The 24,568-nt window shown below is 40.9% G+C and overlaps 1 protein-coding gene across 1 annotated transcript in view; it reads left to right on the top strand.

The window, feature by feature from the left end:
- The window catches only part of CAPN5 (calpain 5), a 581,017-nt gene that overhangs the window by 520,051 nt on the left and 36,398 nt on the right, over nucleotides 1–24,568 (top strand). Inside the window, exons 6-9 of the mRNA XM_078658512.1 lie at nucleotides 2,483–2,676; nucleotides 6,751–6,828; nucleotides 7,579–7,774; nucleotides 12,421–12,543. Coding sequence (XP_078514638.1) covers nucleotides 2,483–2,676; nucleotides 6,751–6,828; nucleotides 7,579–7,774; nucleotides 12,421–12,543 — 591 coding nt within the window. The remainder of the gene's footprint in view (nucleotides 1–2,482; nucleotides 2,677–6,750; nucleotides 6,829–7,578; nucleotides 7,775–12,420; nucleotides 12,544–24,568) is intronic.

The raw sequence follows: 24,568 nt of genomic DNA, 5'->3' as shown, positions 1-24,568 counted from the left end.
ATCTGAATTTCTGTGTTTGGCATACTGTGGGTCACATAGGTGCTAGTGTTGTTAAAGAAAGTTTCTCTGTGTATATCCATGAAGTGTGTGCACAAAAATATTCCCTCTGATGTTGCTATGTATCGCTGGGCTTTGAGTCTGTATACTGGTTGTACGCAGCCTGCCTAGTCTGGACAGTGGGTTTGCGATGGTCTCTCCGGTCTCCTATTTTAAGCATGGCCTACTGAGGCCAGGACATCTGAGAATGACCGCACAATCCATTTTTGTGTGGGACTTTAATGTTATGGTGCATACACTCATTTGTGCACACTACGATTACCAGTCTTCGTTCTCCTTCAATATTTATTTCAGGCACACTCAGTAGTACTTAAATATTCTTCAGTTCAGTTAATTGGCCCATCATGATTTTTATGCAACAAACCAACGTGATATCAGCCAAAGAATTCCTCTATTCTGTGCTTATATCTTTAGAATACCTCACTTTTTTCTGGTTGGGGGCAGAGCCATTGTTAGGAGATGAGCCACTGTTAAAGTGGGGCATGAGAACTTTATGGATGTCCTTTTAGAAATATTGCTTATACTGCAGTGCATCTGAGAGAACAACTGTGAGTATGTCTACCCAGTGAGAAAGAGTCTTCAAACTATCCACACAGAAGCATATTCGGATCTTGAACTAGGTCCTTGGCAAAGAAACTTGCTTCATTCAGTCTTATGAGTCAAGATCACTCCTGTTCTGGAGCCACAGCACCAGTGGCTGTTCCTTTAGGTAAGCAATCTTGGGCAATAATCTCACATAGCTCTGTAGTGAGATGATGTCAATTATTAAATGCCTCTACAAGCTGTTGAGACCATGTTCTCGAATTGAAGAGTATCTGTACATTTTTCATAGTCAGTCACATCAGTGTGGAGGGGGGGTGTTAACATGTTAGAGCTCTCTTTCTGATCTGGAATGTAAGGTTCCTGGATCTTACTGTGCCCTTTGCAAATACAATCACGTGTTTTCAAAGCTACATTACCTTTTAAAGGAAGAGGATCATGAGACCTGGTGAAAAATGTTCTATTGTGCTTTGAACACCCTGTCTGTTGTGTGTATCTATTTTAGGTTGCCTAGCTGCAAAGTAATAGGAAATTATTATGGATTTCTGGGCAAATATGAGGTGCTTAGGAAGGCCCTGCAAAATATAGTTTGCATAATCTTAAATATCATCGTTGCTACCATGTGCCTCGCCCCTTGCAGACGAATAGACAGTGTCAACAATAGCTTACCTAAGCAGTGGTATATATTTCCTGGACTATGACCAGTTTCTTCAAACTCTGAACTTCATTTGTTTGATCTGAAGTGCTACAAATAAGCTCATTGTGACCTTTCGGGTGCGAAAGCAGACTACAAACCAGTTGGACTTTAACGAATATATTGAACGATTACAAGTTGTCTAGTTTGCAATATCCTCTATTAGGTGAAGTCTCTTGAGTAATTTGAACGTATGACTTTTGCCATGGTTTGCAAACAAGCTTTTGGTACACAGAAAAAGAGACCAAGCTGGTTCTTTATTTTAATGTGCCATTTTAGCTTTCAAGCGACTTCTGACCACCATGTTACAGTCAACACAATCCCGTTGGAGACAATGAAATATCATGATATAAAATATTGTTTTTAAAAAAAATAATTTCTGCTTTGGAGTTAATATAGTCAATGGTTCAGATATGAAGTGAATTTGATCTCAAAAGAGAATCAATATAATTGTATTAACATCTTTATATTTTCTTTTAACAAATTGCCCCCAAAACGTACTCCATTTCACTAGTTTTTTCTTAGCACCTACATTTCTGCACACTGCATATTCCACTCTCATGTACTGGTTTGATCTAGAGTTCAACAATTTGTCTGCAAATTCTGCCAATGTTTCATTCCTTGTTCCCTTAGTTTAGTCACCATAATTGTTTAATCTTTCATCTGGGGCTTCACATACTCATGTATGTAATATTTGTTTGAAACAGTAAGCCCACATAAACATAGAATACATATGTACACGTATCCAACATATTTTCACACTTCTCAAAAATGGGTTACTCAATGCACAATGGAATGAGTTTGCAGACTATCTAACAGCTGACATGCTTCTTTCACAGTGCATTTGTTAGCCACACAGAAGTAAATAAAAGACATCATCTGCCTGGGGCAATACCACAGCATGGCATTAATTTGCCTTATTGACCCTTGGTACAACTACACAGATCCTTTGAGTAGATCAGGTGTTGCAATGTATTATATTTTTGTTTGACCAGACTTGCAACTGTTTTCAGCAATACCTTCTCAAGTGTAAGAAAGGGGCAAAAGTTATATAGTGTGGCTTGCCCAAACTCTAATATCAGACAGGGGTTAAGGACTTTCGGAATATAGGTCCTATCATATATCAATAGTCACTCCCCATAGAGTACTGTTTTATTATCTGGGTTACTTAATCTATTTCTTCCTGTTTAGGCAACATCTGCAGCTGACATGGAATCACGCCTGGCCTGTGGCCTTGTGAAAGGTCATGCCTATGCAGTCACTGATGTGCGCAAAGTCCGCCTGGGACAGGGGCTACTTGCCTTCTTCAAATCAGAGAAGCTTGACATGATCAGAATGCGAAACCCCTGGGGTGAGAAGGAATGGAACGGCGCCTGGAGTGATAGGTAATATTGCTAATTTGTACATAGCATAATCTTTCAAGTGTATATATCCTTCGCTACATTGTTTCTGTGGATACTCGATCAAACGCAAGTTATTTCCAAAGATAAAAAAATCAAATTGTTCAACAGATCAGTATTAAAAATTATGGTATGTTCAAATCAAGCTGGAGTTATGCTGTGGTACTAGCATGTCTATGTAATGCAACACAAGCTTTGTATGATAGGAACTCAACTTCTAATATATAAATCTAAATGAACATTAAATGCTAAAATACGTGGTATTTTGAGATACATTTGGTTCTTTGATGCCTTGCCTGATTTGGAATACTCTTTGGCAGTTTGTAACCATGCAGAGTTGGCCTTTGTTTGTGCTTGGTTATCAAGTTATTGATGTGGACTTATTAGATGTATAGTTAGTGACCTGACTTAGCCAAAACATTGAGGTCCAGATTTCGTCGCAACACCGACGCGGCGATCCCTGGAAGACCGACAAAACTGTGGTCTTTCGCCTGCCAGATTACAACTTTAGTCCAGGGCAGGCGGTGGTGGTGTTACGGCGGCGGTATGTTTGGCCCATAGGAGAGGCCTGGATGTATAGGTCCAATATTTATTTCTTCAGATGCATGGAACAGTATTATGTTTGTGGCAATTCAAAGAATTGAACCAGGTGGGCTCGCTCACGTCATGTGACTAACCCTGGGAGGAAAACTACGCCAAGCTCGCGGAGTGTGCATAGTTTTCGCAACTACGCGCCTCGCAAATCGCACGTAGCACAGTGCAAAACACGTAGCGTAGCGGGCATTTTTTGCTCGCTCGAGGTCCTCAACTTCATGATGGCGACTGCGAGTGAGCAAAATCAACATCCCAACGAGTCTTTTTCCTCGTTCGCGATCAGCAACATCAAGTTGCCGATCACGAGCGTGGAAAATAAACCTCCCGGCGAGATGCTCAATGCAGGGAGGTCAGGTTTCTCATTGCGAGTGGCCATGTATGCTCGCGACCGCTTGCGATGAGAAACTACCAGTCCGTGTTGAGAAAGCTGCAGCTCGAGTACAAATCTACTCAAGCGGCAGAAATGACCGCTTGCACTGTGCATGATGCCGTTCTCAATGATTGCACAGTGCGGACAAGCATCCGGCACTGTGCAATCATTGCGAACAGAATATCCCTACCACACTACGCAGTTCGCGTAGCGTGCGCAGTGTGAAGTGCACTTCGCGTAGCGCTACTACGCAAACTACGCCCAGGGTTAAATGTGACATGCTTAGTCAAAGGCCACCTCGTCCCACCATGGTAGGACAATACCACCAGGGCAGACTTAACCTCGTGTTGGGCTGTCCTGAGGGAGTTCCTAGATATTCTTCTCTTTTCTGAATAATAATGTTACTATCTAAAAATATATCGGGGTATACCACTAACTATCCGTTCATTGCTGTGGTACCTTGGGTATAGATAAAACAAATGACTGTAAGTTAATGGAGGGGTATGGACATGGATATTATGATCCTTGCCTCCCCATAGTTTTTACCAACATGTTTCTGCCCTTCCTAGCAGCCTAGCAGGTCTTTGGCATTTGTCAGGGTTGTGAACCTTCTTCCTACCTTATCAATAAATAAGGTCCTGGGGGGTGTAAATAAGGAACAAAATAAGCCTACTAGGTGTAACAGAACTTATGGAAAGAAGCATTAAATTGTGGACAAAGATGCAGTGGTAGAAGGGCAAGTACTTATACTAGGCTTATGAATGACATTTGTAAACCCAGCCTGTGGTGTTATTGTCAAGATGACGAAATGCATCTTCAGGACGCTATCCAGGATTTAATTCTTCACAACTTGCAATAGGAGTTCATACGGAAGTTCATTGACCAACAAAGCTTCATATCTGGTCACTGCTGGTCATAACCCCTAAACTCAGAACATCAACTGCTAGAAAAAAAGTCTGCTGGAGCAGCTACTGTAGCTGGGAATTCTTTACTTCCTAGTCTCTGAATGTTGATTACCCCCATCCCTGCCCCCTTCAGTCTTTCCCAAACAACTCAGGCCTCAACATTTTCAGCAATTCCTAGTCTATTTCAGCCCAGATTAGGATGTCAGGCGGTCGTATCACTGACAGGCTGTTGGTGACAGCCTGACCCCCGGCATCCCCTCGCCTATCAGCGCATTACGATGCTGGTGGTCGGACCCTAATCTGTAGGATGCAACACCGCTGTCACCTCCAGGATCACAAATCCCGACACTGTGGCAGTCGGAGCAGCGTCCTACAATGCCGGTGGTGCTGAGGAAGGCACCGCGGTCGAGATTTTGCTATCCCTTTTTAACAGCCTTTTCATGGCTGGATTCCCACCATGAAAAAGTTGTGGCAAAGGGATGTGGAAGGCCCCAAACAGGGTACCCATCTCTCCTGGGTCACTGAAAAGTAGCACTGGGGGCACATGCGGTGGCCCCCACTCACCTCTGTGTGCCGTGCATGACATGGTGCATGGCACATAGACGTGCAGGATGTGCAGTACGAGTCGACATGTGCTGCGGCCCTTTACCATGGCTGCAGCATTCCCCGACATGTTTGCGACCGTCAGCCCGGTAGTCGCATCGTAATATAGCGGTCAGACCGACCTCATGCTTGATGCTTGTCGACGGTCTCCTGACCACCGCAATAGTGGTCGGCAGTCTAACTATCCGGCATCATAATGATGCCCTATTCTAAAGCAAGCATGCTCTGGAGATAGAACTTGCCCAAACCCTTTTCCAATATCTGTTATTTTGTGCTCTCGTACCAAGAGGTCCAGGTGCATACTATAAATGGACAAGTAAAATAAAGTACAATAAAAAAAAATATCTTGGTTACATTCATCCAGTTGTTAGCAAGTACCAGGTTTACAAGATGTCACCCTTTCTGATTTCTAATTATGATGTGGTTGTTAGTGGTAAATTCCAGTTTTTTTTAAACTTCATTGTTTACTGTAACTTTGATATAACTAACAAAACGGTATCGGAGGGCTAAAGGGACATTTAAAGACCCGTCTAAGTTCTATCCCCTTGAAGGAACAACATGAACAACAAACTTAGAGGTCTAAATCAGAAACCTGATCTGAATATCTTTCAAAATACCTTCATGTCTAAAAAGTACAACAAGATAAAGAAGTGGCTAACAGTTATGAACAACAGACCAGATCGCCAAGAAAAGGGCCACCTGTAATTGCTAATCAAAACCCATTATGGATTCCCATCAATAACTTGTATGGATCAATGTTTTCATTTGGTAATCCTGCCAGGGTATTCTGTCTCTTGATCATTGAGACATACGGCATACCCCCATCTTTGGCATGGGGTAATAACCTACAATTACTAGATTAGACCAAATGATGATGATCTGATGGGAAAGTGCAGTGCAAAAAAATGAAGATGAATGTGATGGTTAAAACAGGATAGGGAGCTTTAACAAAAATTACTTTATTGGGCATAAGCCCCTTCCTTGTTAAAAACAAGAACAGTGCAACAACATAAACTCAGTTTAAACAAATAGCTGCGAGAGGACCAACATGTTTCAGCCTATTATGGGAGGAAACCCAAGGCTTTCGTCAGGGTCTCTGTTCTCAAAGAATGCTACTGCCAAATTAGTGAGAAACATGTGAAAAAATTATAATAAAAACACACAAGTGAACTAATAACAGTAAAGGATATATTTCTCCTACATCTGTTTCAATTCCTCCTTGGCACCTGGTGTGATCCAGTGTGCCCGGGGAAAGGACCTCACCTCTTCCTGGACCTGGCTCAGGTAAATGTGAGACCCCGCTCTGTCCGTCGTTGTCCCAAACGATGACAGAGTAACTTTGACCCAAATACTGCTCATCCCACTGACTCTATGTCCCCGTAGAGAATGTATTATTCCTACTGCCAGCCATGCCAATGTTATAAACTTTTTTTATTGCACACAGTTGATTGTTTTTAGGAGTTTCCGTCCATTACATCTGTCGTACTTCATAAAAGGTAGTTCAAAAAAGGTGGTCAGTTAACATTTACAAGTAAAACCCCATCCTATGTCCTTGTCTTATCTTTAATACTCCGTTTTCTCCCGCAGCTCGGAGGAGTGGCAAAAAGTGAGTAAATCAGAGAGAGAAAAGCTGGGAGTGACTGTTGAAGACGATGGAGAGTTTTGGTGAGTTGGAAAACCTTGGAGGTTCGTCAGGAATTGTTTCATAGAATAATGGGTGGAATGTAATTAATCTACCGCCGTGACACACTATTTGACTATAGAATTAGTAGTGTCTTTGGTACACGTTTTTCTTTACTGTGACCACGTAAAAGATAGAAGTGATCTTTACATAATCAAGAAATTATATGTTAGATTGATTGTGATCATTGTAAACAGTAGCTGTACCACCAGTTTGCAAATATCTCCTGCAAGGATGCTGTGCTAGAATCTTTCTCTGATTCTTAAATGTTTTGTGCACCTAGTTATACAGAGGTGTGCACACAAAGAACACTGCCTAGGCCTTTTAACCCTCGTAAATGGGATTTGGAAATATAAAGAAGTTCCAACAGTTTGGGGACATTTCTGCAACCACAAATTCAGAAAATCCTCAGTATTGATTTTTGGTGGTCTAGGGAAAACATTTTCCCATGTGGAAACAGAAGTAAATTCACTTTGCAGATTAATATTTATGTTTCATATACTTATGAACAATTGTATATCTGATGCAGTTCACTTCGCAGTAAATATAAAGTTTAAATTCAACAATTTGCTTAAAGGAAACTTTTGCAGGAATTCGCCACCAACATAAAATCCTACTTGAATTTTTTTTTTAATAACTATATTTTTTCATCCTTCCACAGCGAAACAAAAATGCAGGAATATGAATACATGAATTAGACATGTTTAACAGTTGTATAAAATGCTATTTTTTAGGATGACATTTGAAGATTTCTGCAAGTATTACACAGATATCATTATGTGCCGTCTCATCAACACTTCATACCTGAGCGTGCACAAGACCTGGGAAGAGGCGGTGTTGAGGGGTTCCTGGACTAAGAGCGAGGATCCACTGCGGAACCGCAGTGGGGGCTGCGTCAACCACAAGAACACCTTCTTACAAAACCCACAGGTAACATCCAAAAGTGGTGGCCTCTGTATGGGCTTCCAAACCTTTCAAATTACATATGGTCTTTTCAGTATTGTTTTAACAGGACTTATCCGGTCAAGTAGAGTTATTCTCAATAAGGAAAAACCCAATCCCTTCCTAACCGAGCAAAACGATCTGTGTCGCCGAGATGTGTATGCGCGTAGGAAATATTGGCTGACCCTACATGATCAGGAACCTCCTTGTGCTAGTTACAACTACTTTTATCAAATAAATTATATACAGCTACTGTATCACCAGCATGCCGCAAGAAGCAGCTTTGGTGCATTTTGACAAGACTGAGACCAGACATAAGAGGAGGAAAGTGCAATAGCGGAGTGTAAATAGCCTTTTTAAACACATTTTTATGGGGTCTGATTTGGAGCAAATGTCCCCAGGCATAGATAATTGAACACCTTACGCTGAGGGAGATTGAGCTCTGACTATGCACATCCACAGTTATATAGAGTTTATAACTAGATTTAGACTTTTAAGAAAGATCAGATGTCCAGATAAAGGAACTGAAATATAAATGATCTCTTAACTTCATGAGTGTTCGGCAATGGACTGGATTGTGTAGAAGGCATATGATATAAAGTCAGCCTACTACAGTTTCTCAAGTTAGATCTAATGTGATTTGTTTAGGCCCAAAATTGATCCATCACCATTAATTTGTTGAAAATGGAGGTATTTAGAAATTTCAAAATAGTACTGCAGACTTTAATACCTGCAAAATTAGTTCGTAGGATCAGTGGTATTTTTTGTTACAAGTTGAAAATGGGTAGAATTGTTCAGTTTATAGATGAGTAATTTTTTTGCATGAATAGTTTTTTATTTCTAAGGATTCGTTATTTTCAGAAGTAAGATGAAAATGATTAGTTGTTTAATGAGGTGATTGGAGAAGGAAGCGAGGGGACTGTGCGGGGAGGTTTAGTGAGATGCAGAGGGTAGAAATGTCCATTTACGAGAGTGATTACTATCTCTCTGAAGCTGCTATGTATGGTGAGTTTCCAGGATTTGGAGAACATTCTGTTTAGTATATCCGGTTTCTAGAACTTGGAAGATGATCACAGCCTGATTCTTAAAGAATCGTTTGTGATGTTATCTGAAGAAGAGAGTAAAATCTAGTGTGATAATATTGAATGGCTGGCCCCTTTGAGAGGCAGGTCTGAACTTGTAATCAATTCAGCAGATGTCTTAGACGCCTCAAGTCAAGCCCCACACCTGTTGAAGTAGCCCAGCCTCAAATTATTTATCCAGGTGGAGAGGGTGATTTCTTAGACAGGATTTGCCTGAAATGCTCTGTACTGGTAGTGGGAGGTTGTAACCACTTTCAGCTGGTGGTCAACTCAGGTCCTTAGCTAGGGAGTACAGCTAGGTGACAGCCCAACCATTCCAGCCATAACTATGGTAACCAAATACATATCTGTCCTTTTATGTTGAGGATCTAAGTTTTTCTATAATTTAGTTTGAAGAATTTAATTTACATCCATTGGTGGACAACTGAGAGCAGTTACACAAACCTGTATAGAAGGGCAAACATAATTACTGGAAGGCATGAAAATCAGAAGAAAGAGCATCCTTGTAGAATGACACAGGACAATGGCGGATAAATGGCTGCTGGTTGTGTGCCGTGCTCACTTGCCTTCGGCTAGGTTCACTCGATGTAAACACATATAAACACGGAATGAATTTGTGAAGTGCATCCCTTAATTTTGCAAAATTTGCACAAGTAAAATCCTGCAATGTCACACTACTGGTTAGCTTAGGAGAAATGGGGAAGAAAGTAGCTATAAGTGATAGGATATTGCAAGTCACTTTGAAATTCTGGCATATCCATAATGATGTGAAATATCCTTGTAACATTCATGGGGATTGATTTTGTAAGATCTCGGAGAGGCCCAATATGTATTCGAACTGGTTTTTGTTCTTTATGCTCAATATCATTTATCATTTTGCTGTCTTTACTCTCAGTAATGTCCTCATCTCTTGTTGCTTTTTTCCATTCTCAACCTTTGTGGCATCCTTAATCTTGTAGTTTTTGCTGGTTTGGTTTCGTGTTAGCCAAGTCATTTGATTTTGCTAAAATTATATGTATATTTATTTAAAGGGGCTTTCATCAAGCCCCCTTCATCCACTGGTCTTTTATTGTGCCATTGACATTTTTCTTCTGCCCACTACAGCATACAGCATGGGGCAGTGGGTCAGCCCGCTTCAGCCATTGGCTATCTTCACTGAGTGACAGCAGTCTGCCCTTTCACAAGGAGCACATCTACACGCAAAGTAGTTTTACCTTTTTTTAGATTGACGAGGACCCAGCAGCTTCCCCAACAATAAGGGTTTGCCAGAACCAAGTCAAAACAAGCACTGGCAAAGTCAAAAGACTGGTGACTAATATCAGACCTATTGGCTGTGCCAAATCTTGTTTCTGACTGATAGTAGGCTAATTCTCCCTATATTATCTGATTTACACTTTACTGTCCTTTGTTGATGTTTGTAGTTGAACGTTGTAATAAGAAATTCATTTTGTCTTACTTTAACCTTGAGGGTTTCTTTTCCCCACTATGCTACGTGTCCTGCATCTGCATGAACTCTCACCCTTCTTCGGGATGACCGAACCAATAATAGACCAGTATCTGTCTGAGCTTTGACACGTCCCGAAGGATAAGCGTCTTTGTCCCTCAACAACTTTCGCTCTACTCTACAAACATTTGTTCTACCCACATTGACGGCAAGATCGTCCTCCTCAGCTGCCTATCAGATTCCACTGTAAACCTCTTCTTGGCTCCTTACGCACTTCTGCCTGATCATCAGCCACACTGAACATGCCCCACCCTCTTTCTACCCCCATTACATTTCTGACTTATAGAACCATTTAGAAAGACTTTCCTACCAGCAAATCAGACTATTTTACCTGCAACACACTTCTCTGGTACCAGAGAGCAATCACCAGCCATGTCGCTTTACCCAATTTGGAAATGTAGAAGTTTTTTAAAATGTGCAATTTTGAGTGACAAATTATTTTGTGTACTAATGAGTTTTATGATGAATTTCTAGTCTTAATCAATGAATTAATAATTTAGCACTTAAAACTTCTTTGATTAAATGCATTCAAGTGTCTTATTGTCGCGGTTTAGTTGTGCCACATTTTCGTGAGGCACCATTTTATTAAAATGGATGTCATTGCTGATGTTCTGTTCAACCTGCTCTTGCTCATTCACCCTTCCGGTCAATAGCCCCCTGCGTATCTTCTCTCTCTACTGTTTCTGCAGTCTCCCCAGAGCACAGGATACTGTGACTTAACTGGTTATTTTCCTTCGAGAGCAATGTAATATGAATGAAATGTGTATTTGTTTCCCGTATCATATCGTTTTTTAAGGCCTTCTGCAGTAGTTTCCTAATGACTGGCCTGGTAGAAAACATTGGTGTATGGGCTATTGACTAATGTGTCATAGATTTGTGCATCTCTGGACAGCAACAGCATAGAAGCTGCTGGAGACATCTGTGAAAGGTGGATAGTGCTAATATGGTTTCAGTGATGTATTATGTGATTTGTTTGATTGTGTTATTAATAGTCAAACCAATGTGAATGTGCAGCTTTTGCTCATTAATTATGTAATGTGTATAAAAACATCTGGTATTGGGGGTGAGCCTTGATTTTTGATATCCTTCAAGGATGCTGTCAGTTCTCTATTGATTTTGCTGTATTCCTGGGACTTGGAGTTATTTCAATTTCTGATTATTCAATCTCTGATTATGTACTCCGCATTTGTCTTCATGGCATTTAATCATTACTCTGTACTGCTTGATTAATGTGATTTTGTAATAAATCCTTTAACTTTTCACCAATCTCGAACCCAGTTATTGAGAGGACCCAGTAACTATTTTACTCTGCTAAATGCTGGGCTGAGTGGTAACACTCGACCCAAAATCAAATGTGTGCAGGAGTTGAGAAACCTGCGAAATTTTAGGGTGATTTAAATATAGGGATGCAGTGAAATATTGGGCGTCGGCTTCCAAAGAATTGAGAGAGCCTGCATGGAAAGCGATCTGAATGGGCCCAGATTCTGAAATGCTGTACATCTGACGCCTTCATCAACTTAGCAAAGAACTGAAAATGTTTGTTGCGGTTTCCTTCCTTTTAACTTATGTAGCCCCATTTCATATGTCTGGTAGTGCTTTCACTCTCTTGGCACTCCAGCTTAACATTCGATCTTTTGCCCAAAAAAGTATTACATGATTTATTTCCATTTATCCATTTATGTACACTTTGCATTTCTGCATTCCTCTTTTTACACCGTGCACTGCATTGCTGCATCTCCGGTCTAGTTTCACATTTTAAAAGTATCCTAAATAAAAAAAAAAAACATTATTTTTTACCAACTTGAGGACCATTTTTTATAAATGTCTTTATTCTGGTTTTTAATATTTTTCATATCGTCAACTTCTCTTGCGAGGTCCTGTTATAAGGATGCATTTCCAAAGCTCTTGCATGTGAAAGGATGATGGTTATTTGGACAATGAACCTCTCATGTTTTACTTTCTGAGCAGTAAGCATCTTTTTAATAGTCCTTTGGGGTTGGAGGACTTTGCAAACTAATTGCTATTACCTTCTTTTGTGTTTTCCTCAGTATGTTTTTGATGTGAAGAAAGTAGAAGATGAGGTGATGATCTGCCTTCAACAAAAATCCAAAAAGACCAATCGCAAAGAAGGAAAAGGAGAAAACCTGGCCATTGGATTTGATATCCACCGGGTAAGACCCCCAAAGACTAGACCTGTTTTCCTTTATCCGAAACCCCTTAGTGGGAAAAACATCTTCTGGCATCCTTGAGGCCTGAGGAGAATTGTAGGAAAGATTTCTAGAATGTTATAGTTTATGATTGTATTATTTCCATTTTATCAGGGCCACGTCTGACCTCCAGAAGGTTATCTTTTGTGTCATTACATTTTCCAACCAGCTTGATCTTACACCCTAAACAGGGCTCACAGTTGTGTTTTCACCCTTGACATTTTTGACACAAATGATGCCTTTGACCCATACCGATTTAAAAAAAAAAAAAAATGACGCTGCTCCTTGTCCATTTAGAGTGAAACCGTGTATTGTAGGACAGCTAAGGAGAGTGTGTGGGTAAATGTCTGTATAATCTGGATTTTATAATGTAAAAAGCAGCGCTGCATGTAAAGAGCTTGTTCCTGAAGCCTTTAATATTGTTTGTAATCAGGTGTGTGCCCATCTTCTGGGTCAGGCGGTCTGAGTCGCCAGAGCAGTCTGTGGAAATACAAAACGTCTAAGAGAACTTACACTTACCTAGCGGCGAAAGAATCTGGACTGTGATTAGATGTGTGGGGTTTTTGGGCAGTTAAGGGAATGCAGCGAATATTGTGGGCAGAGTAATTGCCTGGAAAGGCGAATGTATCTTTGGACTGAAATTCATAAATGTTGAGAGATGACAGCGAGTGAAGACTAACAAGGTTTGTTACAGGGAGTTATCTTGGTTTTGGGGACCTCTGAAGGTATACCCTTTTTGTGAGCAGACTGACAATTCAAGTGAACAAGTATTATGGTTGGATGCCAGATCCAGGAGCCCTAGCGGTGGATGCATTCATTCGCAGTTGGGAGGAACGAACGGTTACGCGTTTCCACCTTTTGCAATAACTGAGAGAGTCCTTCAGAAAGTGAGACAAGAGAGATGCTCATTTATATAGATAACCCCGTTTTGGACTTCTCAAGCGTGGTTTCAAATGATTTTGGAACTCGCTTATGACATTACACTTTTCTGAATCCTGCTATGGAGGGTCTGTTGAAAGACTTAGATGAGAGGAACGTCCTCTGGTACAGTCAGGAATTTTGAACTAACTTGCACGGAAAATATCAGGAGATCTTCCCAGATGTCAAGGTCCAGGAACCCTTTACTGGTATAAAAGAATTTGGTTATTGAGCCTACGTCAGGCGGCCATCTTGGGAGCCTTATCTTCGATGCGTGGGAGGGTTTCCTAGGCAACGCTCATCACGGTGCACTGCTACATCCAAGATCATCTTCAGCCTTCATCACTTCACAGATTTATGAGGGGAGTTTACCCACGCAGCTTGGAAGAACCCGGTCACCAGAAAGAACTTCACTGTGAAGACAAGAGCATTTGGTTGCGGTGCTTGTGAGCACTTAACTGTGGAAGTAGACTGTGAATACAAAAGTGTGGTATACAAGTTTAATTGGAGCAAGGTTTGGAATGTATTCTGAGCAAAAACAGTAGCGTACAATATTATATACTTTTGTTTAGTAGCAAAGTTCACTATATTTGCTTAAAAGTTCGGTCTAATTTCACATTAGAGGGAAATGAAAGTGTTTAGTTATAGGCAAACAGGAAATTTGTATTCATGCATGCATTTCTGTCTCACTGTATCTACTAAGTGGGTAGTCATTTCTTTTCATTATTAACGCTCGCTAAATTTGCTTAGGGTCCAAATTTGGTTGCAGCTATATGTGCAATGAATTTAATAAATTTAACCAATCCTCAACCATTTCTTCCTTCCAAGGGTGAACCATGCATGCCCTTGAAGGAATGGAAGGAGCATTTTTGTAATTACATGGACATTTTGAGGATGAGGATTTTACTCCAGAGAAGAAAAAAAAGTGTTGTTGTTTTGTTTAGGTCCAGATGGTCTTAAAATGTATAATCAAATTTAGAAAAAACCACGAGAGGGGGGTGCTCTCTTTACTCACGTGTTAGAAGGTCTGGATGCTCATTTTTTGCCAATTTTGTTTGCGGAAGCGGACATGTACACATTTTTCCAACGCAAACAAGGGAAAACTGAAAGTGTGGGTGATTATGTATCAGAGCTACGGGCATTGGCTTTAACATGCAGGTTTTGGTGTTTTACATGAGAAACATATCTGAGATCAAATAATTATGCATGCAAGCAATCCTAATATACAGGATAAGTTATGGGTCAATGGCGAGTCTCATTAGAAAGAGGTGGTGGCATTAGTCAAGAAAGTGGAGTTGATGGGAAGATGTGCCACAGAGTTCCTTGAAGAGTCAAATTATGTCAAATTGGTTAGTAAGATTAGTTCTAATAGGAACAAAAACATTGAGAGCAAAAGCAGAAATAACTCCGAGGTCATGCACGGGAAAAACATACTTGAAGAAAAAAATAATACTTGAAGGACACCTAGTGACAAGAAAAGTTGTAGGAAATGCTTTTGTTGTGGTTCAGGGGAGCATTTAGCGTATTTCAAGAGGAGTCCAGCTAAGTATCAAAAAGGTTCACTATGTGGCATGGTTAGACATTATGCCAAAGTGTGTAGAAGAAAAATTGTTAATTCTAATATGTAAGTGCATTGTGTGCAAGAGCATGACGAAAGAAATTCTGAGGTTTCGGAGGATTCAATGTCCTCTAATGTTAACTATGTATTCTGCATGGAGTGACATTTTGGATGTTAATCGTGTCAAGGTTGTAAAACCAATTTGTAAAGTAAACATTGGTGGAGTGAAGTGGAATGTGGTAGCTGATTCTGGTTCACCTTTTAACATTGTAAGTGAAGTAGCCAATTATAAGTTATTTGTGCCAAAAAGGTCCCTCTGTGCTAGGCTGGAGTGATTGGGGTGAGCTGGGCATTATCCTCAATCCCAATTGCACTGATCCTATTTTATCGATTAATGAGACAGACAAAAAATGTTCTGAGTTGGTTAAAGAGGTTCCTGAAGTTTTTCAGGTACATTGTCTTGTTGAATTATTTTGAATGAAGGATTGAAATGAAGCCCACTGCTGTACATGTATTCACAAAGTTAGGCATTTACCTATTTCCATCAAAGATGAGGTACACATGGAGTTACAAAAGTTAGTTGCGAATGGCGTCATTGAACAGATGGAATCTGCTGAATGGGTTTCTCCATTGGTAGTTGTCAAACGCCCCAATGGCAAGGTTAGGTTATGCATTGACCTTAGGGAACTCAACAAAAATATACTTGTGGACCAGTTTCCTATACCATGCATCAACGAAATGTTTACGGTCTCAAAAGGAATGTGTTGGTTCTCGACAATAGATTGAAAATCAGCATACCACCAGGTACCATTACATGCTGATAGTAAAAAGTACACAACATTCATAACACCGTTCTATTGCTTCCAGTGTACCAGGGTACCTTTTGGATTGGCATCCGCAGCTGCCCCTTTTCAGAGAATTATGACAAATGTTTTTAAAGAGGTGGTTGGCGTAATGTTTTACCAGGATGATATCTTGGTCATGTTCAGCAATAAAAGGGAACATGGTGCCAGACTAAAGCAAGTTTTGGAGATCTTGAAACTGAAATGATTAATAGTGGGGTTTAGCAAGTGCTGGTTTGCACAAAAGGATGTTGTGAATTTAGGTCAAGAGCTTAAGCAAGTATGATATCAAACCTAAGCAGGGTCCTATTGATGCAAACGCCAATGCACCCAGTCCCACACGAAAAGATGTCAGAGCATTTCTTGGACTGACAGAGTACTATTCAAAATTTATTTTTAAAATAATTCAGAGAAAGCTTTCCATATTTGTCAATTTTTTAAAAGCAAATTGAGATTTGTGTGGTCTACCCTGTGCCAGGATTTTATTTGACAAATTGAAAAAAAGAGATCTGGAGTGCACCTTTTCTTAAAGGTTTTGATCCCACATCTCAGGTCATAGTAACTACAAGTGCCAGCAATAAAGGTTTGGGGATGGTCCTTAAAACAATGTGACAAAGAAAATAATGAGTGGGTGGTTGCCTTTGCTTCACGTTCTCTTACCTCAGCTGAAGAAAGACATTCAGTTATAGAACGTAAAACATTAGCTCGTACATGGGCTCCAAATCATTTCCGCATGTATATTTGGGGATTTCAGGTATTACTGCGTTCGGATCATTATCTCCCTACAAAAATATTGTCCACTGCTGGTCTACAGAATGCCTCCCCTAGACTCAGTAGGATATCTGTGAAGTTACTAGATTACACATATGATATGAAGTACTGGCCAGGGGTCAAGAATAGAGTGGCAGGCTTTCTGAGCATGTTACCATTACCACGAGAGAAAAATAACGAATGGTTACAGGATGATGATGACAAAGTTGCTTTATTATTCAGTGATGGTTTGGAAGGCATTACACTTCCTGAGTGGAAAGATCACTTGTCGAGATACAGCAGGTTGCAGAGAATATGTGAGTTTGCAACCAAAGATTGGCCCAAAAAGAGCAAACTCAAAATGGAAGAAAGAGTATTTTGTGAAGTCAGGAATGAGTTGTGTGTCGAGGATGGTTTACTTATCAGATCAGGTAAGGCGATCACACTCGTCGGCGTAAGGAAAAGGATACTAAGATTATGCCATGAATGTCTCCTTGGCATTTAAAAAAACAAACAGAGTGAAGAATAATTATTGGTGGCCTGGTCCTGACAAACAAATTGAGTTGTTAGTGAGAGTGTGTTGCGTGCAATGATTCTGATAAGCACCTTAAAACCTTTAAACCTCCTTTGAATCCCATTGAAAGTCCAAGTATGTCATGGAAAAGATTAGGACTGGATATAGTTGGACCTGTTGAAGGAACGGATGGAGTGTGTAAGTATATTTTAGTACTTGTTGACTATTTTTCGCAATGGCACGAAATTGGAATTGTTCGTGATGCAGACTGTGCAAATATAATTTCATTTTTGGACAAGATATTCATGAGAGAAGGCCTGTTCAAATGTGTCATTGCGGATAATTGCAATCTTATAAGGAGTTTTTGAATTGTAATTGCATTAAGAATAATACTACATCAGTCTATCACCCTGAAGGGAATGGCCTAGTTGAGCGCAACAACAGAGCGCTCAAAGGAAGCATTCAGTTGTCAAGGATTATTAAGTTGAAGTGGGAAGATGAGATTTGCAAATTAATTTGGGCCTACAGGGTCACTCCTAGTTTCATTATGGGCAATAGTCTTTTCATTATGATGAGGGATAGACAAGCTTTGAGTTAAGACTTGAGTTGGATGCCCGTTTCTAAACAAGTTGAGTGGTCCCCAGAGTTAGTGAGGAAAAAAATATCATTTGCACAGGAAAGTTACAAAGAATGGTATGACAAAAACATGGTGTGAAACGAATGCAGTTTAAATGTGATTTTTGGGTCGAAACTCGCCTGGAGAAAAAACTCAGAAAAGGTGAGAGCAGATTCACCCGGCCTTTGCGCATCTGTGAACTTTTTCGCAACGCAGTCAGACTGAGCGATTGAAAAGTCTGGCACGTGAGTAGATTAGCCAAATGTGTGTCCAAAGGAATGTACCGTGACAGTGAATTTTATAGTATGGATGAAGGTAACGTTGATATTTGGTTAAACTTTGATGATGAGTTGCCCAATTTACACAACAATTCTGAGAATATGATGTGTGAAAGAAATGGTGATGTCGGAGTGACATCAACTTCCACTGACTCGTCCATTGATTGCCTGATTGGCTATAGACGTGGTCGTGGTCCATCTTTATGGTTGGGAAATACAGCGGAGAGCTAAGGTGTGACTGGTAGATTTGGCAGACCTATAATCAGCCAAAGAAATATGATGACTATATTGCAGTTGTGAAGCCATGTTTGAGAAACATTTCCCCTTTCTTTCTTTAAGCATTTGTCCTCATTTGCATTGTACTTTGAAAACGCGTTCCTCCTTCATTATTTTACACTACCCGATCTTTCTTGTGTTTATCTATCCCGCTTTATCATTATCATTTTGTCAGTTGTGGAAGAGGAGGATGTGTTGTAATGATGCAATGCAGCGTGATTCTCACACCTTTATGATGTAACACATTCCATCCTATCCCATTGGCACTGCGTGTCACCCCGTTTCCAAGATTCCACTGTTGTCAGTTGCACAGTGGTTGTTTGTTCAGTTATCTTTGGTCGCCATTGCAACCGGACGTGTCTGGGGCTGTTTAGTAACAAACTTACGTGAACCCTGAAGGGTTTCCTGTCATCTCTACAATCGCCAGAGCAGTCGGTGGAAATACGAACATTTAAGAGAACCTACACTTAATGATCAGCGAAAGAATCTGTACTCTGATTAGACGTGTTGGGTTTGGTTGGCAGTAAGAACAAATACGGAACAATTTTGTTTTTTAAAAAACGGAAAAAATATCACGCTTTTGCTTACCTTTTTGGCACGCGAACCGATATTGTCATGTGTTGTGCCAATGTTTACCTCAGAAAGACCCAGAAGCAACTGTCATCTATGGAATGTCGTGGTATGTGGTGTGACCCGCAGTGCCAATAAGAATGGGGAAAAAGGTGGCATCACAAAGGAACATTAGCATGTGTTAACGTCATCACAACGCGATTGTTTGCGACGCAGGAGTTGATGGGAAACAGCCACTACAACGAAGCCGTTTCCACGAATGCACTAACCACGCATGCTTTACAACGGGAAACAGCCACTACAACGAAGCCGTTTCCACGAATGCACTAACCACGCATGCTTTACAACGCATGCGTGGTTACCACTATAACCTTTACCACGCATTCCTATACTACAAAATACGTAGTAAAGGAATGTGAGTTAAAGGTTAAAAAAAAAAGGGGGGGCTGGAGGGGTTCCCCCCCCCCCAAAAAAAATACGAAAACGAGAGGGTGTAAAAAAAAAAAAAAGAAAGAAAACATACCTTAAACATGCTCATCTGTGCCTCTGTCCTTCATGGAAAGAGCCTCCCTAACAGACGTGATTACGTACGTGCGTCTACGTACTGCATCAAAAATAGAGAAAGGACCATTTAAGGAGTTAGAAGAAGGAGAATACCGTCGAAAGAAAATGTAAGTATATTTCTTAATTATAATATTATTAGGTTAGGCATAATTAAAAAAACATATATAGACTTGAATATTCAATCATGCAGTCGGTTTAACATGAAAATGCAAATATCATGCATAGTTAAACAACCAAAAACGTTGTTAAACTACGCGTGGTAAAGGCATTTTCGTGGTGAAAACCATATGCGTGGTAAAGGCATTCCGTTGTAACGCATGCGTGGAAAAGGCATGCGTTGTAACGGAATGCGTTGTAACATCATATATTCGGAGTTGATAAACAGAACCTCTACACTCGGCGGCCCGTTTAAGGTACCTGCGAACCCTTAACCTCTTCCTGCCCACTGCTCTGCTCTTCAGATTGCATGTCTGCCTCCTTCCTTTGGATTTTCATCTTCTTCTTAGTTCTGTTAGTGATGACAATTGCTCTTAGTTTGAAATCATCTTATAAAGGAACCTCTGTTATTTGTTATTTAAAAAATAAAAAGTGAAATGGGTGCTTCTGAAAGTTGAGGGTTAAGAAAGAGCACTGCAGACTTTTCATTTAATGTCACATTGTTGCCTTTCAGTTTCTTCTTTTCCGTGCATACAAAAGCTCCAAATGCACGGATGCTGCCATCTAGTGGCTGAGTGCATGTAACATATCAGCAATAAATGTAAAGCACACATGGAACAAACTACGTGGGCACTGGGGTGATGTCTTCTATTAAGTGCGTGCGCCCTGCATGGGAGCGGTACTTGCCTGTATGGTTTATAGACAGGGCACATGCGTTTGTGCAGCCGCACCATGTGCCGCATAAATATGAATTTGCCGCATTTGCCACGTAATCCACCATCTGCTGCACAGTGACATGGAGACACAAGGGCCTAGCGATCAGTATTGCAGCAGGAGCAGTGGCACCGGGGTCCAGGCGCGGGAAATGCTATTTTTGTCCCGATGAATGTAAGTTTTTTGACTGTCAATCCAGTGGATGGGGAAGGGGCAATTTACGTATAATTACTGCTTGATGCATGGACGTAAGAGGTGTATTTCGTGAACTGGTAATGGACAAACGGCGGTGAAGATAGTGGAAGAGAAATTATGAAAAACTGGGATGGAATGCAAGAGAGACGAAACAAAGTATGGTGGTGAGAAAACAAAAAAAAAACATGGTAGAAAGAAAAAATGAAATGTAGGAAAGGGAAGAAAACGAGTACTTAGGAGCACAACTCAACTTGGGGACCAACACCGCCCTCCAAAAAACGTGTAGTGGTTGTTGAACTCCTTTGCTTTGGTGAAATTGGGGCTTATTTTAATTTTCTGGCTACTCATCTTGCTGCTGCGTCCTTTGTGGATATCACCCCCAAAAAATAGCACAAACAGATCAAAAGTTATTAGAACTAGAGCTCGCGGAGGTGCGATGATGTGCTAGCCACCATATGAAAGTTAACTGGCTAAGTTGGCTAATATGTTGGATCTCTTTTTAAGGTCCGACACCTGGAACCTTAAAATACTACATCTGTAATGCAAGGGTGCTCTTTGGGTGATATAGGTATATCATAAGTCATACTATATTGATTCGCAGAACTGTTTCCAAATTAGAGAGATGTTGCATAATTTACTTGTCCCTGCTGCGTGATTTAACCAACACTGTCCTGTAATTCGATTCTCCACTGCCACATAATTCGACCCTTCACTGTCCGATAATTCCAGTGACCCTGTTTATAGGTAGGGCCACTGGAATTATGCGATTCTGCGACCAAAGCTTTTTTGACACAATTAAGGATTTGCTGCATATGCCTCAAAATCAATCATCTGCTGCATAATCTGCAGATTTTAACAAAAAACGTTGTTTCTAGCTCAAACAGATCAAAAGTTAATAAAAAACAATGCGACGTGTTCACGCGCAGTGGAAGGCCCATCACATAGGTTAACTGGTCATATTTTATTTGCTTAGTTCTGTACTTGGTTATAAAAATTACACTAATGAGGTGAAATAGTTGCCCAGGCAGTATGACATGTGTACAAATTACACAAGAATAAATTATAACTATCAAAAGATTTGCTGCATTAAGCCCCATAATTTGGCTTTTCTTGCTGCATAATTCAGACAACCCTTCCTCATAATTTGGTGCTCACCTGCCGCACAATTCCAGTGACCCGGTTTATAGGTGGCTGAAGAGACACTACTCCAACCGAAGCCCACTTTGGATGCTCCCAAAAGGCCTACATCTGCTTCCGAGTGTTCAAGAAATTAGAAGTTGGTTAAGTATGAAAATGTGGGCTAAGTAAACTTGGGTGTACCTCGAACTGCAAACATTCCTTGTCTCCTTTCATGTACCTGTGGGTAGACTCTGTGCTGGCACCAGTGCTGTATTCTTTAGAACAAAATGTGCCCAAAAAAAGTGCAAAAATCGTGTGTAGCATGGACTTATGTTCTCACTCCTTCAAAAGGAAGTTGGTTTTGGGCACAATGGCCATCATTCCACGCTCTGCAGGATGCCTGATCTGGGCTCAAGCAAGAGCTTTTACAACCAGACCAGCATTACAACGAGTGCACACATTTTGCACATTTTCTATACACACACTAGGCTGAACAATGCTCAGCATAAGTTGCACATGGAAATTCCTCAGTATTGCTGATTTCACAGCTCAAACGGTGAAAATGTATGGACATCATGATGGCTGGCCTCTTTCAACCTCTGGCGCTGTTTTTGCAACCCCTGGCCTCAGAGGTGGTAAAGGCAGTGGCAATAACATTACAGAGGCTAAACAGTGCTGTGATGTGCATTGTTTACTTTCTGTAGCTCTGGCTGTGAAGTGAGGCAATCAACTTACAACAAATAAGTTTAGAGCAGTGTAATGCATTCCCTGCTGAATAAAACTGTTAAAAAATGGAAATAAAAACTATACATTTTAAATAAGATATTTCAGATTTTTAATGCTGTGAACAAATAGAATAATGTGTTTAACTAAAAACCTCACTTATATGATGTAGTAAATCACAATGCCTTACAAGTGATGCTAATCAAAATGCATTAACAATGCTGCAAAACAAGGTATGTCAATATTATTGTTTACATTAGTCTACATTAACACCTTGCGTGCTGGTGACGGAACCACTCCGTCACCAGCCACGGACGCGCTGTGCTGGTGACGGAGTGGTTCCGTCACGGCCCTGCCGCCGCGCCTGCGCGGCATAAATTTTGCGCCTGCGCGGCGGGTTCTATTGAGCGTGCGGCGCCGTGACAGAACCACTCCGTCACAAGCACAGCGCGCCCGTGGCTCGTTACGGAGTGGTTCCGTCACGAGCATAGCGGCGCCGCGCGGCCCCCCAGCGCCGCGGCGGAATTACCGCCGTGGCCAAGGGGTTAAGAAATACCATGGGGACAAAACCAGTAATGTTTTACAAGTCTTTTGCTTTTGTGGGCAGAATTGATTTCGTGCAGAAAGGGACAACTTCCGGCACATTCCTCTTTCTGTGTGTGCTGCAGAATGCAACATCTATGGAAAGAGGGAAGTAACAAGGTGAAATAAAGCTGCTTCTCCGTGTTACGCCTGTGTTGGGTAGGCGCACCATTTTGGTTCAAATCTAGGTTTACAAGTCTTAGTAAATCTGGGTTTGCATCAAAATACATTGGTGGATACATGGGAACTCCCATGTTCCACTTATATAACACCAGGCGGACGCAAAGTAACGAAAGGCAGTGCTGCATTGCATTATTTGTCATGTACAAACCCATGCAAAGCTACGCAAAGTGGCTTTGTGTGGCTTAATAAATGCCAAAAATGATTTTGCACCGGGCTGCGCCACTAAAGTGATGCAACCCTAATGCAAAATTATAGTAAATATGGCCTAATTTTTTGTGCAATAACAAAATAAAAACGTGTAATGTTCTTATGTTGGTATCCTATTTAAAAAGTAAGTGCCATGTAAAATGTACATTTATTTATGCTAGTAACTGGAGTTATTCTATAACTGTGCACTTAAGATTTTAACTACAGCTATATCGTCTATATTGTGATGTAATCGAAATTAAGGTCATGTGACATTATTTTCCTTGGATGATTTGGTGTCAAATCATAAGATGTCAGTTCCTGTGATGTCATTTTTTTTTTAATATATATTTTTATTAATTATCACACAAGAAAAGACGTAGTCATATCGGGCATCATATCACAGTCACGATACAGTGGTGAACTGGCAAATAGTTGAGGAGAACACAAAACAATTATAGGCATCTGAAAATCCACAATAGAAGCATAAAGCCGGAGCAAAATGATACAGTACAGTTAACCCAATGCGATCTTTTTCAGAGCCAGCCCACCCGTGATTCAGGATAGAAAAATCAAATACTCGACACCCGGATATGGTAAACAAAGCGACTCAGGATAATACGCCACATCTCTTGCGGAAAGAAAAAAGGAGGGAAAAGGAGAAAAGGAAAAAAAGGGCCGTAGAACAAAATAAGAAGAAAAACAAAAAACCCCGCCCTCATCCCCCCACCCTGCACCCCTGCAGATGGCTACAGCCTAACCCCACTAGCAGCGTGCCTGTCGCCCAGCAAACTAAACCCCAAGGAAGGGAAAAGATGTAGGAGGAGATATCGTACGAGCTCCCGGACTCCCCTCCCCCCGCCAGAAGCAAACAGCCCCTACGATCGTATATAGCAAGTTAAGCAGTGAGTAAGCGAAACAAGTAGGGGAGTTTATAAAGAACCCCGCCCAACTCCCATAGCAACAGAGGCAGCAAGTCCCGTATCAAAACCAAGGCATCACATCGAACCCAAACAAACAATTTTCGCCCTGGTCCTCACGATCCATCGGTTAAACACCACCCGGCCAAATCAAAATGAAGGCAATATACCGAACCCAGACAGTCAAACTGAGCCCTGGCCTTTCCGATCCATCATAGAACCACTGTCCGGTCGAACACCCATAGAAGCAGGAGAGTCAAAACGTGTGAGGAGATGTAGACCAGAACGGCCAGGGAAAGCCATCAAAGGAAAGTCTCGAAGTCCA

This window comes from Lissotriton helveticus, chromosome 8 (genome assembly GCF_964261635.1).
Source record: "Lissotriton helveticus chromosome 8, aLisHel1.1, whole genome shotgun sequence".
Lineage (NCBI taxonomy): Eukaryota > Metazoa > Chordata > Amphibia > Caudata > Salamandridae > Lissotriton > Lissotriton helveticus.
The sequence above is the reverse complement of the archived record's forward strand: the minus strand, read 5'-3'. Positions and strand labels throughout refer to the sequence as shown.